At 43.9% G+C, this 19,791-nt stretch overlaps 1 protein-coding gene across 1 annotated transcript in view; it reads right to left on the reverse strand.

Annotated features, from left to right (window-relative positions):
* The window catches only part of stx1b (syntaxin 1B), a gene marked incomplete at both ends in the record, with an annotated part of 51,194 nt that extends 34,989 nt beyond the window's left edge, over positions 1-16,205 (reverse strand). The window contains one exon of the mRNA XM_083976543.1: positions 16,176-16,205. Within this exon, the coding sequence (XP_083832669.1) occupies positions 16,176-16,205 (30 nt within the window). The remainder of the gene's footprint in view (positions 1-16,175) is intronic.
* Between the last annotated feature and the right edge of the window lie 3,586 nt (positions 16,206-19,791).

The raw sequence follows: 19,791 nt of genomic DNA on the forward strand, positions 1-19,791 counted from the left end.
TCTTCCTGCATCATCAGGACAGGAAGGCGTCTGATTGGTCCAGAGGCAGGAAGTAGCTGCAGCCTGTGACATCATCATCATCATCATCACGTCGTTTCCTGTTTAGATGAGGAATCAGTCGGTGGTCGAGGAGCAGCGGAGAGGAGCTACACACACACACACACACAGAGTAACACACACACACACACACACACACACACACACACACTCAGGCCGCCCGCCAGCCGCCAACGAATAAAAGAAGATGAAGATTATCTATTGATTCTGTGACTCATTGCATCCTGGGAAAACAGTAAGATTACCCAGAATGCCTCAGTGCTGCCGGCTCCTTCATCAGGAGGAGGAGGGGGGGGGGTAATACTACTACTACTGAATATTTTAACCCTGAGTTTAGACTTCATCATGATAAACATTCTCCTCTTCCTCCTCTTCCTCCTTCATCATCTCTTTATAACTGTTCTCCGCTGATCTCAGGTCTGTTTCCTGAGCTCAGGTTTAAAGGGATAGTAGCATTTTTTTAAAAAGTGTGGTTGTATGATCTCCAAATAGCCCCTAAGTACTTTACAGTAATTGCAGAAGACTCTCTGCACTCCTCCCGTTAGCAACACCAGCCCATAATAGCCCTGCATATTTACAACATACAGTGTTGTGAACAGACCCAAAGAAACGGCCTATTTTCACGGCCTAAAAGAGGTTTTACCTGAAAATAAAATACACAGTTCCATTGTTCACTATAATATAATTTTTTCCAGTCCTTCAAAGTGCAGGAAAAACACAGTTTTTATTTGGACCGAACCAACTCACGTATCCCTCCGCCCAGGGTTAGTGCCCGCCGATCAGCAGTTGGTTAGGTCCAAATAAAAACTGTGTTTTTCCTGCACTTTGAAGGACTGGAAAAAATTATATTATAGTGAACAATGGAACTGTGTATTTTATTTTCAGGTAAAACCTCTTTTAGGCCGTGAAAATAGGCCGTTTCTTTGGGTCCGTTCACAACACTGTATGTTGTAAATCTCTGGGCAGGGCTATTATGGGCTGGCGTTGCTAACGGGAGGAGTGCAGAGAGTCTTCTACTGCAATTAAAGTACTTAGGGGCTATTTGGAGATCATACAACCACACTTAAAAAAACTGATACTATCCCTTTAACTGTTGTATGTATGTGCTCTATGTAAATGCATCAATATGTCCCCTTTATATATCATTTATATGGTACTTTTCTTTGTTTTGCTATGCCACTGAGGCTACATGTAATGTGCATCAGATAAAATGTCTCACAATGTAAAATGTTCGACTGTCAAACACCAGAGATAAAAGAAATAAAAACTTGAATTACAAAAAAAACTATGGAACATGGGAGGACGGACGGAGGGAAGACACGTCTCATTTCATTAAACCATCAAGACCAAGACCAAGACAGACCAAGTCAAGACTAAGACCAGTTGAGCTCAAGACCAAAAAAAACTAGTTACACCATGTTTTGCTATTCTGGATGAGTTGTAAAACGCGAGAGGACGAGCGCCAACGCGTCTGTGTCACAAAATGCATTCAATTGATACCACTTGAAGTCATAATATCCAAAAAACAGCGTGTCTGCCTGGATGTTGTAGGTCAGGGCCCCAGACTAACTGTTTTCACTAGGAGCACAGTGAACCTCTATAAAATGTCCCAAAATCGATTTTAAAGAATAGAAAAAATGACACAAATCTGCTGCTGTCGGCCTCCATTTCCTTAGAATTTAAAAGGCAGCATGTTAAACTGCACTATATAAGGGCACTTTTAATTTTGTTACTGAAGCAATATGTGATATTGCTTTTATGCAACAGTTTCAACAATTCCATCTAAGCATGGATAAATGTTTAAAACTCAATAAATGAGAAAAAGACACTTCAGTCGTTCTGTCTTGTAAAGCAGACTGGAGTAGATCATGAGGATCCTTTCACACCGACAGACCGAAGCAGAAATCATTAGGAATCAAATCCTTTTGAATCGAAAATCCATTTTGAATTGAATCGTAGCCTCAAAACTCAGAATCTAATCTAATCGTGAGATAGTAAAAGATTCCCAGCCTTAATTAATATATAGATATTTTGGACTGTATTACATGTATGATTGTATGTGTTACAATATATTATACAGTTATATCTATTATTATTATTATTATTATAGGAGCTATAACTAGAATAACGAATTAGGACTTAGTGTGCATATATGTTTATATTGAGGAAGAAGAAGAAGAAGAGTTGAGCCTCTTGGTGCTACTGAAACATCTGTCCAGCTGCTCAGCAGCATCTGGCAGCTTCAATAAAGTATTGATCAGGTATTGATGGATCACAGCGTTAAGAACCAGAGCAGCGGCACAATCAGAGCTGAGTATTGATCCATGGACGAGGTCGTATCGGTGCTTTATTAGAACCCGTTCAGTCTGATTCATGTTCTCTGATCAACTCTGTTTCAGCTCACTGTTAAAAACCCTCAACCCAGAGGTTCTCTGATCAATACATATCTTATATTGATCAGCTTATAGTTCCTCATGTTTACTGTTTGTGATATCAAGTTTTATTCTTTATGTATTTATGATGATTTAAAGCTCAATACTTCAGTTGTCTCACTGGTTAACGAGGTGCGTTAGATTCCTCCACCTGACGAACTAAACACATAGACATGAAGCTGCTGCTGCTCAAATGATCATCATATTAAATCTGTGTGTGTGTGTGTGTGTGTGTGTGTGTGTGTGTGTGTGTGTGTGTGTGTGACCCAAATCTAATTTTCCTCTCAGACGTGACACAGATCTGGTTTCCACAGAGAAACTATTAGATCACATTGCACATTGTGACCTCACTGTGACCTCACTGTGACCTCACTGTGACCTCACTGTGACCTCATTGCCACCTCACTACATCACGGTGACATCACTGTGACATCATCACAACCTGCGAGCTGCTGCTTCCTTGTATGTAAACACTGTGATCACATTCACACGATTCAGGTGTTTTATTGAAGAAACTACACTACCCATGAGCCACCACGGCTGTTGTTGCTATGGAAACAATTCCAGTCAGAGCTGAGAATCCAGTCAAGCCTAAAAAAAACCCCTCTCAGTCCAGGCTTTTATTTTGTAGGAAGAAGTAGAACTTTTACTGTCTCATTAACTGAGCAGCTGGATCCAGGTTCTACTGGGTTTTTAACTGCAGGTTTTTGTGTTGAAGCCTGAAAGACAGAACTCAGGGAACTAAAGACGCCTTCAGCTGCTTGTTGAGCTCTCTCTCTCTCTCTCTCTCTCTCTCTCTCTCTCTCTCTCTCTCTCTTCCTCGGGGAGTAATAGATTACATGTAGCTAACGGCGTTACGTAATCAGGATACAAAACAAGGTAACTGTAATCCGTTACAGTACAGACAAAAACACATGTAATCAGATTACCGGTCTATCTGATAAAAACAGGGATTAGGCTACATTTCTAAAATCAACCATAGAGCAGAGCAGACACATGCACAGTGCTCACACACATCGACACTTTACGACACAACACCACAACAAACCAACACGTGAAACGAGCTCCTGTAGCAACGACCTGTAGCTTAGCTTCCACACACTGCTGCATCACTGTGGTGGTTTAGCTCCGACTCTCAGATCAAACCGTCGGCCACTAGCTGAGTTCACATGGAGCCAAATATTCAGATTAGAATTAGCCTGACGCACCAGACTATAATATCATTAACATGTCTAGTGTGTCAACAAGCGGTAGACCTCGGCTCAATCCAGGGGGCGGGATGAAGGCTGTCTTTCAAACTGCCTCTGCACCAATAGGGTAGCGCTACGACCAATCAGAGCAAAGAGCAGGATGACGTTAGCCTGACAAGCCAATTAAAATGTATGTCGTCATGGCGTTAAGCCGCCCAACGACTCTCTAAACAGATCGAGCGCTGTGATTGGTCAACACAAACGGTGTTCCAGACTCAAAAAGTTCCTATGGCTCGTTTCTAGACCCACCTACAGAGCAAAGAGATTTGCTGCTGCTGCTAGGGGGCAGATAGATTTCTAGGCTAGATTAGAATCAGTTTAGAGTCCAAACCGAATGAAAATGCTCCGTCAGAATAAACAGCTCAAACCTAATGGAATTTCACTTGGTTTCAGAGAGGCGGAATAAACCTTTTCTTAAACTGAAAGAAAGTAAAATGACATCATGTAAACAGTTAAACTGAATGCCGTCTGGTTCTGGTTCTGTTCTTTCTGCTCCGTGACGACAAATGAGCCGAGTCATTTCTATCTAACTTCAGTCTGAACCAGCTTGGTCCTGTCAGGTTGTTCTGGTCGGACCGGCCCGTTGAAGGACGTCACAGAAGGGACAACACGGCTGAGTTTATGCAGTTTGACAACAACAACGACTGGTTTCATTTCGATTGAGACCGGGTTTACCGAAGACGATCAAGTGGTCAGTGTGGTGGTCACTGCCTGTCGGTGGCCGCTGAAACCAGATGTTTGTGCTGAAACCAGATGTTTGTGCTGAAACCAGATGTTTGTGCTGCCAGTCGGACTCGGACGTGTGTTGTCAGTGCCTGGACTCTAACGATGCTGGACACGGAAAGTTGCTGCATAGCGTATAACTGGAGCAGAGTGGGTGAGTTGTTTTGGTCTCTTTTCAATAGAAATTTGATGCCTCGTATTATGGGATGGGACCCTGTTTGTACTGCTGATTACGTTTGGTGCTGTTCTGAGCATTATTTGTGGCTATGAGTGGCTTTTGGAACGCGGTTTGCTGGTGGTCATTGCTAAAGTTGCTACTAGAGAAGCTAGCAGTTAGCATAGCGGTTAGCAGACTTCATCTCAGGTTGATTCACTGTTCAACTTTACTTTTACTTTCTGTTTGTGTTCCTGTAGAACAGATGTTTTCTATCATACAAATGTCGCTGTTTTCCACCTCTTGATTTTACAATCGGTAGTTTATCCGTTGTGTTTTATTTTGAAATTTTCCGGATGCTCGGTGCGTTTCACTTCCTGTCTGCAGTGATCTAATCTACGTGTAGCCTACTGATGCGTGACATCCTTAATTTCTTAACAAACATGTCTGGTGTTGAAGTAATCCAAAAGTAACTAAAAGTAATCTGGTGGCCTAGATTATTTAGAGTAAATTACAGATTACATTTTTAAAGTACTGCCTACGTCATCATCACATATAAACTCCCAGGATGCATTTCACCCGGAGCTTCACCAACTGACTCACTCACTCCGGATCAGTCTGGGATGAGTTCAGTAACCGTGGCGACGTGTTCCATGTTCCCCATCGCTGCTCTGACTGACTCACACCTGTGACCGACAGACCCGACCCCGACGGCACTTCTCCATGGCAACAGCAGCCGGCGCTCATGGGTAGTGTAGTCTCCAGACCAGGAGGACAGAGGTAGAGACTAAATGAAAATCCCCGTCCGGCCTCTGGGGGCTGAGACCAGAAGGGAGCAACTCTCCATTGATCCCCATCATAGATACATATACTGACTAGATGCTGCGTTCCCAGGCAACTCTATTGAGTGGAATGCGTCATCGCGGCGGCCATCTTGGTCAGGGGGAAGCCGTGTCTACTTACTGCACTAGTCTACTACTATTGACGCACGCTGAGAAGCAGAACACGGCATCTAGTCAGTATATAGACCCCCATGTTAAAATAGCCGACTTTACAGCTTAAAGAAACATATTTACAGCCTGGTACATTTTATTTTTTTGGTCTCAACCGATAGTTTACACCTCTGTGAACACTGTGGGGGGTGAATTTTTTTGTACCACAACCGTTTTAGTGTTGTTTAGGCTTCATAAATGGGGGGGTGGTTACGTTGAGTGACAGGTTCACAGACAGTTACCGGCCGTTAATTGGTTGCTTCAAGTTCAGTGGGCGGGTTCTCAGCCGGCTAACCGCCGCACCTCTCCAAATATGGAAAGTAGACTCAAACCCCCGTAGCAGCGGCACAAAACAGACTCCCCCAAACCAATGGGTGACGTCACGGTGCTACGTCCATTCTGTTTACAGGCTATGATTTTAACCCGTTAAGTCCCGACTTCAAGTCACGATGCACGGCTTCGTAGCGTTCCAGGAAACCTCCCGTAACTCCTGTTGTACCTGGGAAAAACCCGTAACTTCCGACACGTGAACTCGTACCAGTTACGGGTTGCCCCTGAACGCACCACAAAACGCCTCGTTGTTCGACCCTGAACTGACACTTCCTGGTCCTGACAGAAACACTTCCTGTGACATCATCATCAGCATCATCGCTGCCTCGCCCACGTTTCCCATCAGCCCACGGCCGCGAGGAAACAGAGACGATGACGACAATGACGATGATGATGATGAAGGCCTGTCCGTCTTACACACACGCTGAACCGTTTCCTGCCGGAGACTGATGACATCGCTGCGCTCTGATTGGCCGAACGAGGGAATGAATGAATTAATGTTCAGATGTTGAATGAGTGAAATGAATCAGCTCAGAGGTTGAGAGGAGGTTTGCTGCTTCTGCTACGAGGCTGCTCGCTGCTGTGGAGGGGGGAGGGGCGCATCTATTATAGATGAGCACACACACACACACACACATGAAACACACACACACACACACACAGATAAAACACACACAAAAGAGGCCAGGGCCGATTTCAGGGCCATTAAATGGAGATGCTGCCATGAATCACATGACGAGCCTCCTACTGACCAATCTGCCCACACACACACACACACACACACACACACACACACACACACACACACACACACACACACACACACACACACACACACACACACACAGGGGATGGTCTTCAGTCAGCAGATACTGCAGGTTCAATACTACGTAGGCGGAGTGTGTGTGTGTGTGAGCTCCTGAGGACCGAAGACACCTCTCATTTCATTAGTTAATCTACGGATGGAAAACGTCTTCGTCACTGATGTTCCTATGTATCTATATAGGACGTTATGTTTATATTTAACTATAACTATAATTATGGTGGAACGATAATAGTACGATGAGAATAATAACAGTCTGTGATGGTTTGACATGTATCTTTTACTTTATCTAACCTTTATTTAATCAGGAATAATCCAATTTAAGATGACTCTGTAATTTATACCAGGACGAAGGTGTGAATGTTTTAAAGACACTTTCACCAAAGACAGTCCGTGTACGAGGAATAACGTACATTATCAATCTATCGAGTCTGAGACGACAGCTTCTGGTGTTGACTTTACTAAGGAGGCAAGTCACACAGGACGGCCTTAGAAAGAAAACAATATGAATATGTAGCCTATGACTGTATTCTTCTGTATGACTAGATTCTTCTATAACTAGAACTATTACAATCTATGTTGTACATGTATGATTGTATGTGTTATGATATATTGTCAGATACCAATATCTATTATTATTATTATTATTATACAGCTATAAACAGAATTATGAATTATGACTGTGCATATTTATACTGGCTTCCTATGTTATTTTTTACTTTCACTTTCTTGTTAACTGTTCATTTTTTTATGTAATGTTTGGTTGTTTTTTCTTGCAGACTTCAGGAACAACAGTCACCAGGGTAACGTCCAAACTTCCCATGTTTGGGATCAATAAATAGTAAATAATGTTTAAGGAAAAATATTTAGGGTTTAACAAGTGAGGACGACATGTGGGCAGAGCCATCTTCATCATCATCATCATCATCTTCATCATCTCCAGCTCTCTTCACCTTGAACAGTGGCGATGATGAAGATGAAGCAGCTGATTCACAGTGAGTGGATGTGATGTGACCTCGTGTGCAGCTGCAGCGGCGGAGGATTCGTCCTTGACTTGGCTGAAGGAGGCCACACACACACACACACACACACACACACACACACACACACTGAGACACACACACACTGATAAACCAGCTAGCTGCCGTTAGCTCGGATCAGCTCAGACTGTAAGTGACGCAGCATCCACACCTGAGGGGGCTACAACCACACCACTAGATGTGAGGAATTCCTACACAATGTACCTTTAAAAAAAACTTCGGATTTGTATTCGGGAAGAAACGGGAAGTGGGCGCACTGACTTGAGCCGAGCCAGTGCTACGCCGAGCTAGCCGGCTAACTTCCTGCTTTTAGCTGTGGGCTAACTAGAACGGGAATAAAATAATTGAATCGTGCGGCTTGTTTATGCCGTTACGTGCAGCGGTGGCTGTCGTCCGTCTGCCGTCTGCCCAATTTCACGTGAATGCAGCATGAAAAATACGATTGAGTTGCTTGTAATATAGCTACAACGCAACGCTAGATGGGAGGAATTCCTACACAATGTTCCTTTAAAAAAAACTTTGGATCTGTATTCGGGAAGAAACTGGAAGTGGAAGTGGGCGCACTGACTTCAGCCGAGCTAGCGCTACGTCGAGCTAGCCGGCTAACTTCCGCTTTAGCTCTGGGCTAACTAGAACGGGAATAAAATAATTGAATGGTGCGGCTCTTCTAGACTTTCCAAACATAACCAGACTGAATGGATCAGATTCTGGTAGAGAAACCAGTCGTTTCACGGGGGTTGTGACACGTTTTATAGCCGCTAGCTTCTTTTCCCATTATTGTCTATGAGAAAAATGCTAAGTTGTTGAACGGTGACCCTGGAAGTATCGGTGAGTACTTCCTGTCTATTGTGATGCAATGCATGCTGGGAGTTGCTGTTTCTTAGCAACCCTAATGTGAACTAGACACAAATGAAACAGGGCGACTCAGCACTGCAGCTGATGTTTGGCGCTCTACTGGTGTTGTGCTTCTATGGCGGCGCAGTAACGTTACGGTGCGTTAGCGCCACCTACCTAAAAGCTCCCGAATAATGAGGAGAAACTTCAGACAGCAAAACTATTCGGGATCAAAGTATTATTTGTGTACTTCTGAATACGTACTCGGGTTCGGGTACACAGCCCTAGTAGTGGGAGGAGTCAGAGTCAAACTCCACGGTGGTTGAACTTTACTTTGAAAGAGACGACAGGAAGTGTCGGCTCGATGCCCTTCAACAAGTCACTACAGAGGGAAACAAGAGACCGCAGCCGACCATCTGTGTGTGTGTGTGTGTGTGTGTGTGTGTGTGTGTGTGTGTGTGTGTGTGTGTGTGTGTGTGTGTGTGTTCTGGGTAAATAAAGTCAAACAAACACTAACCCTAAACACACACACCTGCTGCCTCCAGGGCAACAAAGCAGAATACACACTCTGTTCTATTCTGTTCTGTTCTGTTCTTCTCATTGATTGGTCCGATCTCTGTTGAACGCTGTGATGTCACTCCGGACCACTCAGAGCTCAGTGACCTCTGACACAGTAGATGTTTAAAGGGATAGTTCAACATTTTTGGCAAATTGGCCAATTGCCATTGCTATAATCCCTATAGTCATAGCAGTAGGTTCGTTACCTTTAATTGTCGGTGCAAGCTATTTTTAGAACGGCGGAGCAGAGCCATGAGCTGCTCAGAGCTACGCTACGGAGGCTCATTATGGGATTTCTTGGTTTCCCTCATCAAACTCATCAAATACACAATCCAACAACTCCACAACGCTCTGGTGGACAAGTTGTGAGCTGCACATTCACCACGCTATGAGATAATAACACAACGTTACCACACAGAGTTGTTTTAGAGGGAAATTCATGCAAAACCACTGATGCACCTTGCCTTCAGGGACAGTTTTTCATCAAGCAGTCTCTGCATTTCCCTCTTTAGCTCTGAGCAGCTCACGGCTCTGCTCCGCCGTTCTAAAAATAGCTTGCATCGACAATTAAAGGTAACGAACCTACTGCTATGACTATAGGGATTATAGCAATGGGGCCAGTTTGACAAAATGTTGAACTATCCCTTTAAAGAAATAAAACACATGAACGATCACGTGTTGGATTTTCATGTTTGTGTGCGTTTTTCTCGCTGTAAGTGAACGCAACACGACAGAACAGAACAGGTGAGTTACCTGCAGTCAGAATCGAGCGATCTGATTGGCCAGAGAAGAAATTAGCCTATTTAATTTTTTCATTATTACAACTGTGTGTGTGTTACCTCCTTCTGTTATGAGCAGCAGGATTGAAATGGGACACAGTGAGGTGTCTCTCTGTCTCTGTTAATGATTAAATCGCTGAATAAAAGACAAATAACTGTGTGACTGCTGCACACACACACACACACACACACACACAGCGACAGGTGTCACTATAAACCTGTGTTAAAGACCCAGATGTGCTGCAGCTGGATCTGAACCACAGCCCAGATCTCTGCTGTTACAGATGATGGAGGATTTCTCTCCCACTGAGATCTGGACTCAGACGACGGATCGGTTCTGAGACTGATCGTCCACCATGAGGCACACTGAGCTGATCCCAGACCAGATTCAGACGCTGAAGAGCTGCAGCAGCAGCAGCAGCAGCAGCAGCAGCAGCAGCAGCAGCAGCAGCAGCAGCAGCAGCAGCAGCTCTGCCCTACAACGGAGGAAAGGGGTAAAACTCCTCACAGTGCAGTTCTGAGAAAAATGAGTTTAAAGTGGTGAAGTCAGGTAAAATGGGCCACTTTTTGGTAAACGATTAATAAGACCATCAAAAAAGCTATGCATGAAATCCATTGATATTTTTAAAAATCGACATACGTAGGTCTCTTAAATGTTTCTGTGTGAAAAAAAATGGGAAAAGTATAATTGTGGAATTATTAGAGTTAAAGTATCGGGATGTTCCCTCTCGAGGTACGATGAAGGTTCAGGTAAAATGGGCCAAGAGAGAACAACACAGTAATTTTAGCAGAAATCATTTAAATTTTAATAATGAATTGACACTACTACTAAACTACAAAACTAAACTAAACATTAACAGTAAATACATAAGAGGTTGAAGAAATTATTTAATCTTAAAATGCATTTTAAAATGACATGATCATGTTGTTGCTATGCTCTTTGTTAACTGACTATGTTATAGGCTTTTTTACTGTGTGTGGCATTATAGATGCCATTTTCTTCCCCACAGTGCTAATGGTACCATAAGTGGCACTGACCAACCTTGGATATATATCTATTTTTGTTGTCCAGTCAACTGTATTGAACTTAGGATTCTGAAAATTGGTCAAATCCTTGTTTTTGCTTTTGCGAGTAGTAGTCTATAGCTGTGTAAAAATATTTAACTCAAACTTAACATTTTACCCTTATTTCAGAGTTACCTCTGTCTGTCTGTGCATTGAGGCAAAATATAAGCTGGCCATACAACACAAGAAAGAGGAAACTAACTCCAATTGGTTCATAAATTGGTAGTAGCCTGTTGTACAGTAGGATGTGTTGTGCGTTCTATACACAGACAGAAAAGGGTAACTCATGTTACTGTGTTCTCTTGTTGTTTCACTGCAGTTTTTGGGAGTTAGTGTGAAAACCACCCGCAAATAGCTTATATACCAAATAAGATAACGTTGAGTCAAGATATTTATCCACATGATGTAGCAGAACCTTTAAAGTCCCAAATATGTCAAAATCTCATTTTTGACAAAAAATGAGTTACCCCCTTGTTGCGTTGTAGGGCAGAGCAGCAGCAGCAGCAGCAGCAGCAGCAGCAGCAGCAGCAGCAGAGACACCGTGAGGCTTCGAGCTGCAGCCAGAACAATGATGCAGCGTTTTCTGGTCCAGGACCAGCTGCAGGACCTGGACTACAGGACCTGGACCAGGACTGGACTGTGGGAGGAGCCACAGCCCTGACAACCTGTCAATCACTCACACACCATTCATTCATTATCAGTAATAACATCTACATCTACAGCTTAAAGCTCCATACAGAATAAAGGTAGATGTTTGTGTTAAAGCTCCATACAGTATAAAGGTAGATGTTTGTGTTAAAGCTCCATACAGTATAAAGGTAGATGTTTGTGTTAAAGCTCCATACAGTATAAAGGTAGATGTTTGTGTTAAAGCTCCATACAGTATAAAGGTAGATGTTTGTGTTAAAGCTCCATACAGTATAAAGGTAGATGTTTGTGTTAAAGCTCCATACAGTATAAAGGTAGATGTTTGTGTTAAAGCTCCATACAGTATAAAGGTAGATGTTTGTGTTAAAGCTCCATACAGTATAAAGGTAGATGTTTGTGTTAAAGCTCCATACAGTATAAAGGTAGATGTTTGTGTTAAAGCTCCATACAGTATAAAGGTAGATGTTTGTGTTAAAGCTCCATACAGTATAAAGGTAGATGTTTGTGTTAAAGCTCCATACAGTATAAAGGTAGATGTTTGTGTTAAAGCTCCATACAGTATAAAGGTAGATGTTTGTGTTAAAGCTCCATACAGTATAAAGGTAGATGTTTGTGTTAAAGCTCCATACAGTATAAAGGTAGATGTTTGTATTAAAGCTCCATACAGTATAAAGATAGATGTTTGTGTTAAAGCTCCATACAGTATAAAGGTAGATGTTTGTGTTAAAGCTCCATACAGTATAAAGGTAGATGTCCATGTGTAGTGTGATTATAAAGCAGCTCTAGGTTCTATATTAATACTGTGAAAGTATAAAAGCCTCAGTCCACAGAGAAATGCACACAGCCTGGATTCAGAAACTGAGCCTTAAAACCAGCCGTCAGGACTTCCTGTCACTTTGTGATGTCACAACTAAGCCCCGCCCCCTCACCACCACCTGGACAACACCATCCAACAACAACTTGCAGGATTTGGTTTCTCTGAGTGTTTTATTCTGAAATCTGCTCTATATTTTATTGGATCACTTTAGAAAACAGTCAGCCAATCAGAAGAGAGGCTCAGAGCCTCCTGCTCTCTTCTGATTGGCTGACACCGACCTGTTTGTCTACAAATGAGTTTATTTTCGGAACAGTAAAAACTCCTCGTTTATCATCATGAGCTCTGACACATCTGGATTATTTATCTATAGGTCACGTGTCTATATAATATGTCTATAAATGTATATATGAAGTCTCATGTGATTATTAAAGGGACATGACACAGTTTCATTTCAGCCTGAGCTCTGATGGTACAGGATTTTGTTAAGTCAGACTCATGTTGAGGAGGAGGAGGAGGAGGCAGAAGAAGCGGGGAAGTAGGAGGAGGAAGATGAAAAGGAGGAGGATGAGGGGAGAAAAGGAGGAGGAGGGGGAAGAGAAGGAGGAGGAAGAAGAGGAGGAAGAGGAAGAGGAGGAAGAGGAGGACAAAGAGAAAGAGGTGTAGGAGGAAAAGGAGGAGGAAGAAAAGAAAGAGAAAGAGGAGGAGGAGGAAGAGAAAGAGAAAGAGGAGGAGGAGGAGGAAGAGGAGGGGGAAGAGGAAGAGGAGAAAGAGGAGGAGAGAGGAAGAGGAGGATGAAGAGGAGGAGAAAGAGGAGGAGGAAGAGGAGGATGAAGAGGAGGAGGAAGAGGAGGAAGAGGAGGAGGTGTCAGCGTCACTGTGATGTGGTAAATTACATAAAAACCCAACGCTGCTCCTGCTGGATGATGCAGCAGCTGTTCATTACATGAGCCACTCATCCAACATGGCCGCCACAGAGGAGGAGCGACCGAACACAAACTCCAGCTGAGGATGGACAGAGGAGAAGACAGGTCTGGATGGAGGGATGGAGGAGGGGAAATGAGATGGATGGATGGATGGATGAAGGAATGAGGGCGGGAAGAAGAGTGGAGAGTGAAATAATGGAGGGATGAAGGAGAGGAGAGGAGGTGAAAATGAAAATGAAAAGCGGGATGAGTGGAGGGATGTTGTTCACCTGTTACCACGCAGCCAAGAGCATCGATGGCTCCCGATCAATAGTGTCATTGATTATCGGGCGCTGGCTGTAAATACTGGGCTTTTATTTTGTAATTTATCTGCCGTATTAGGACATTTACTTTGGCGGGGTCTGAGCTTCAACTGTGATCAAGCTTCTGTGGCTTAACGGCAACGACTGGACAATCAGCTGTTCACGTCTATCAGCTGTTCAGCTGTTCGTGTCTATCAGCTGTTCAGCTGTTCATGTCTATCAGCTGTTCAGCTTTTCTTTACTTACTTACTTTATTTGTTTATTTGGGTGGGACAGTGCACATCAATGTACATATAAAAACATGTAAATGTGCCGGATTATAGCAACAATGCTAATTTCCATTCATATCTATCAGCTGTTCAGCTGTTCGTGTCTATCAGCTGTTCACATTCATCAGCTGATCTGATCTTAAGCTTTTACCTCATAGATCAAGACGCTGCCTTTACACCTGGTGTCTGTAGATGAATGGATGACGGATGGATGGATGAAAGGAGGAGGGAGAGGATGAAGGATGAAGTCAAGGCAAGAAGATGGAGCAAAGACGTTCAAGAAGTTTGGATCAATGGATGAATGGATGGATGGATGGATGGATGGATGGATGGATGGATGGATGGATGGATGTTAAAACGAGAAAGAGAAGAGAATAAAAGTGAGCAGGCAGATGGTAGAAGAGAGAAGAATGGATGGATGGATGGATGGATGGATGGATGGATGGAGAAACAGAGGGATGAGGGGAGAGGAAGAGAAGCTGTGAAGTGTGAAGGAGTAAAGATGGAGGATTGTTAACAGACGGATGAAGGGATGAAGAGAGGGAGGTGAAGAAGGAGTGATGGATCAGGACGGAGGTTTGAATGGACAGCAGTGCGACACACACACACACACACACACACACACACTTCAACAGCTGATTTATTGATCAGTTAATATTGATCAGTTCTGCCCCCATCAGAAATATCTTGACCACATAGATAGATAGATAGATAGATAGATAGATAGATAGATAGATAGATAGATAGATAGATAGATAGATAGATAGATAGATAGATAGATAGATAGATAGATAGATAGATAGATAAGGGGCCTTATTGTAAAGTGTTACCAAAGACTTTTATAGTTTTCTATGTTTCTTAATCCAAAGACACACGGATCATCAATTTATGGATTTAAGATGTGATTTTATCCGAAAAGCTTTGAGGCTGGGGATGGATGGATGGATGGATGGATGGATGGATGGATGGATAGATGGATGGATAGATAGATAGATAGATAGATAGATAGATAGATAGATAGATAGATAGATAGATAGATAGATAGATAGATAGATAGATAGATAGATAGATAGATAGATAGATAGATAGAGATTCAGTCACTTCGTCTCAGTCTGAGGCGAACCCGGTTGAACCCGGGCGGTGGCGGTGGCGCGAGGAGGAGGAGAAGGAGCTGCTGCAGAGTTTCAGCAACTGATGTGACCCCCCCCTCCTTTACTCCCCCCCTCTATCACCCCCCCTCTATCACCCCCCTCCTCCTTCATCATCCCCCCTTTCTCCTCTCCTCCTCAATCCGCCCAAACCGCCTCCATCAGCTGTTCGCTCTGCTGCTCAAACCTCCGTGTTCCCCGGTGCAGCCACAGTCATAAAATGGGTGAGGCCCCCCCTCCCCTCCCCTCCCCCCTTTACTCCCCCCCTCCCCCTCCCCCCTCCACCTTCACCCGTAGCGACAGGAGGAGCGGAAGGAGCGGCAGCGGCAGCGGCAGGACACACGCGGAAAAGGAAAAGCAGCGCTGCGGCCTCGGAGAGAGAAGAGAAAAAAAAATCACTGCATTTTGGTTCGCGGCTCATTTCAGAGCCCAAACCCCCCCATATCCCTCTCCCCCTCCCTCCCCTCCCCATCAGGTCATCCAGGCACGCGTGCATGCATCCATGGGCTCGCGCGCCCCCCCCCCCCCCCCCCGCCACATTAGCATGGATGGGATGGAGCGGTTTCAGTTTTTTTTTTCCACCACCGTCTCTCTCTCTCTCTCTCTCCATCATCATGAGCAGCGGAGGAGAGGAGAGGCCTCTGCGTCTCAGCCGCCTCACGCGCTCACACACACACACCGTTCACCACACACACACACACACACACATAGCCTACACACACACACACGGAGCGTCCGGGCGGTAACCGTGACCTCCAGAACCACAAAACCCAACAACAAACTCCAGCAGAGCAGCTACAGAGCAGCTAGAGCCGCTTCACTTCGCTCAGTATTCACAGCATGGAGGAGAGAAGCGTCGCAGCGCAGGAGGAGGAGGAGGAGGATGGGGGGGAAGAGGAGGAAGAGGAGAGGGTGAGGAAAGGAGTAGGAGGAGGAGGAGGGGAAGGAGGGAGGAGGAGGTGGAGGAGGTGATGGAGGCCAACATGGATGGATGGATGGAGGAAAAGGAGGAAAATGATTCTCCATCTTACGCTTCGCAGTTCCGCCGTACGGTCCTTCATGGTGTCGCCGCCGCCGCTGCCGCTGCTGCTACACGACGGAGAGAATCGGCCCTGGTCCGGGAGGGGGTGAGGAGGGGGGGGGAGGCTTCCAACACCGCCTCGTTCGTCGTTTTCCTGCTCCGAGATTCCCCCCGACTAGATCTCTCTCTCTCTTCTCCTTCTTCTGCTGCTTCTGCTGCTTCTTGTGGATGAGGAGTGACGCGTCACCGCCTTCTGCTGCTGCTGCTGCCGCTTCTCTTTGACTGACTGACTAACCCCTCCTCGTCGGGTTTAGCTAGTGGAGGCTTTTTGGTTGTTGTGTTTTTTTTTTCCTCTTTTCTTTTCTTTTTTTCGGTTCTGTCCGCCGCTCCGGATCTGACTGTCCCCACTTCGGTCCGCGGCTTCTTCCTCCTCCTCTTCTTCTTCCTCCTCCGCGGTGCGGTCGGTCGCAGTGTGGCCGCGCAGCGCAGAGCAGCAGCAGCGGCAGGAAGACACCGACCGAGAGAGAGAGAGAGAGAGAGGGAGAGGGAGGGAGGGAGGGGGGAAAGAGGGAGGGGGGAGAGAGGAGGGGAGGGGGGGGAGTGTGGTACTGATGCTGCAGAAAAAGAGAGAGGGAGGGAGGGAGGAGATGCGGAGGGGATGGAGCGGCAGTGCGCATGCGTCAGATTTCCCTCCTCCCTTCTTCCTTCTGCAGCAGGGAGGTGTGTTTGGATTCAGGTGAATGAGGATCAGGAAGAAGAGGAGGGGGGAGGGGGGGGGCAAGCTGTTCACTCTGTCTGTCCTTATATGGAAGAGGAGGGGGAGGGGGGGGGCATATGGTTATGAGTAGCTACATACGTGACAGTAAATATTAATAAAACAGTGGATTCATGTTTTATGCTCTCATTAATTAATTAATTAGTTAATGTGTCGATCATTAATTAATCATTAATTTATTAAGTTTTTAGTTTATTTATTTAAAAAAAGGAACAATAGCTACATGTTAAAGGGATAGTTCACCCAAAATTCAAATTTCATTACTCATTATCTAGCGACTCCCCCTCATGTGGACTAAGGGCTGGGAGAAGTTTCAGAGTCCTCCGTGGCTTCTCTGAGTTACAGGGGGTCTCGGCGTAGCAGTGCATGTCCATATGACGGTTGCAAATGGATACCAACTGTCTTCGTAACAAAAAGACACACCAAAAAACATCCAAATACCTCCATGCTGCTCGTATGTAATGTCCGTCTTGTATTGAAGATTGTATTGAGAAGCTTCCGCTACAAAACAAGCTTGAAATATAGACTTATTTAATTTTTTTCGGGACAATTTCACATTTCGGGGCTTCAATACAAGACGGACATTACATACGAGCAGCATGGAGGTATTTGGATGTTTCTTGGTGTGTCTTTTTGTTACGAAGACAGTTGGTATCCATTTGCAACCGTCATATGGACATGCACTGCTACGCCGAGACCCCCTGTAACTCTGAAACTTCTCCCAGCCCTTAGTCCACATGAGGGGGAGGAGATAATGAGTGAAATTTCAATTTTGGGTGAACTATCCCTTTAATGGACATATACATGTAAATATGTAAGATTAAAGCCAACAGCTAATTTCCATCTTTAGTCCCATTGATTAATTACTGATCAATAAAGTTTGACTCATCATGGAACAGCTCAGGTGATCCTGCTGCTCTGATTGGCTCTGAGCTGTGATGTCACTGACAGGAAGTCCTGTGATTGGACAAGACTATGAGACGTTCAGGATCCAAACACACACATTTCCAAATGAAACCCTGGTTTTATTGTGAAAATACGCGTCTGACTTCCTGTCAGGTCGTGTGTGTGTTGTCACTCTGAGATGTTAAAATGGAGTTTTTAATGAATTAATGAATTTTATTTCGAACATGTATTAAAAAAGTATGTAACTATTTGTACATACAAAAGAAAGAAAGAAAAAGAATAGAGCCAAGACATAACAAAACATCGCACATTGTTCGAAAAAGGAGTGGGAAGAAGTACAAAACCTTTTTAAATTTCCCACTCCTTTTTCTTCAGTTTGTAACTACACATATAGCCTATCCTTATAACTACATAATACACCCATATAAATATATACCATATATACACTTCATAAATATCTATATAAATATATAATTACAAAAATAGAAATATACTACATACATCCTTATATATAATATTTACTGGAGGAGATGAGCCCCCCCCCCCCCCCCCCCCCCCCCCCCCCTCTGAGAAGTGAAGAGGTTTTTCTTGGAGGAAAGGAGATCTGGAGTCTCATCAATAATTCACCAGGTTCAGGTTCTGTTGTCGTGTCCTTCAGGTCCAGAACAAACAGGAGGAGAAGCTGCCGGCCGTCACCATGGAGACAGTTATTATATATATTACATATATTTATTACATTATAACATGTATTATATATTTTTATGTTTGATCCACAGACTCACACAGAGAAATGTGAATATGAAGGTTGATGAGCCTGAGAGTCCAGACTCAGGGCTGAGGAGCCTGAAGGCGACGCAGGGGATCAATAAACCAAACTGATCCCAGTTCAGCTTTTATTATAACTACGTGTTTTGATTTAATCTGGTCATTTGTTATTATTATTATTATTATTATTCCAACTTATGAATAAACTCAGTGACGTGTCGACCCAGTGAAGCAGCAGCAGCTTCCTGTTGCCTCCGAACATCTAACTGGACCGTTGTCTTGTTTCTGGATTTGATTGATTGGTTGGTTGGTTGATTGATTGATTGATTGATTGATTGATTGATTGATTGATTGATTGATTGATTGATTGATTGATTGATTGATTGATTGATTGATTGGTTACCTGGCTGAGCTGCTTCAGAGAATAAAGTCAAACATGAATTTTAACCAACTTAAATTTACTCTTAAAGAAAAAGTGTCGAGAAAAGTTTTTAAAGTTTAAAAAGAAGAAACGTTTCAACAATAAAGTTTTGATATTTTAATAGAAACTCTTGAGTTTTAGAACTGATTCTGAATCAGTGAGTTCATGTTTTATTATGTCAGAGAATCAGCGTGTGTGTGTGTGTGTGTGTGTGTGTGTGTGTGTGTGTGTGTGTGTGTGTGTGTGTGTGTGTGTGTGTGTGTGTGTGTGTGCAGACTCAGCAGGAGAGTTGCCGTGGAAACAACCGATTGTCACAATTCTGCAGAAAAATGTTACGAGTGCAAATTTTTTTTTTACACAACACAATGTGATGATGTCATTGTCGTTTTGTCCCCATGGAAACGGCGTCTTGGGCCCTGAAACAGAGAGAAGAAACCTACAAACACCGCCCCAGCGTTACGGCGCCACACACAGGCCTGGTGTGTGTACGACAGCGTTTAGAGTCGTTCCTAGAAACAATGTAAAAAAAAATCTTCCATTAAAGAACGAAGAAGAAAATAAATCTGTTTCTGTGTGGACGAGAGTAAAGTAATTCAGCTTTAACGTCATCTGGGCACGACAGTGGTGCCGTCATAATATACAGGTGGAAAAACGTTTTCAGACACCTTTAAAGAGGAACTAAGCAGGATTTAGCAGTAATTGTGATCGTTAAAGGGATACGCCAACACTACCTATAGCCTACACTTTGTTAGCCTGCCT

Source organism: Trachurus trachurus (assembly GCF_905171665.1).
Source record: "Trachurus trachurus genome assembly, chromosome: 8".
In the NCBI taxonomy this organism is placed as follows: domain Eukaryota; kingdom Metazoa; phylum Chordata; class Actinopteri; order Carangiformes; family Carangidae; genus Trachurus; species Trachurus trachurus.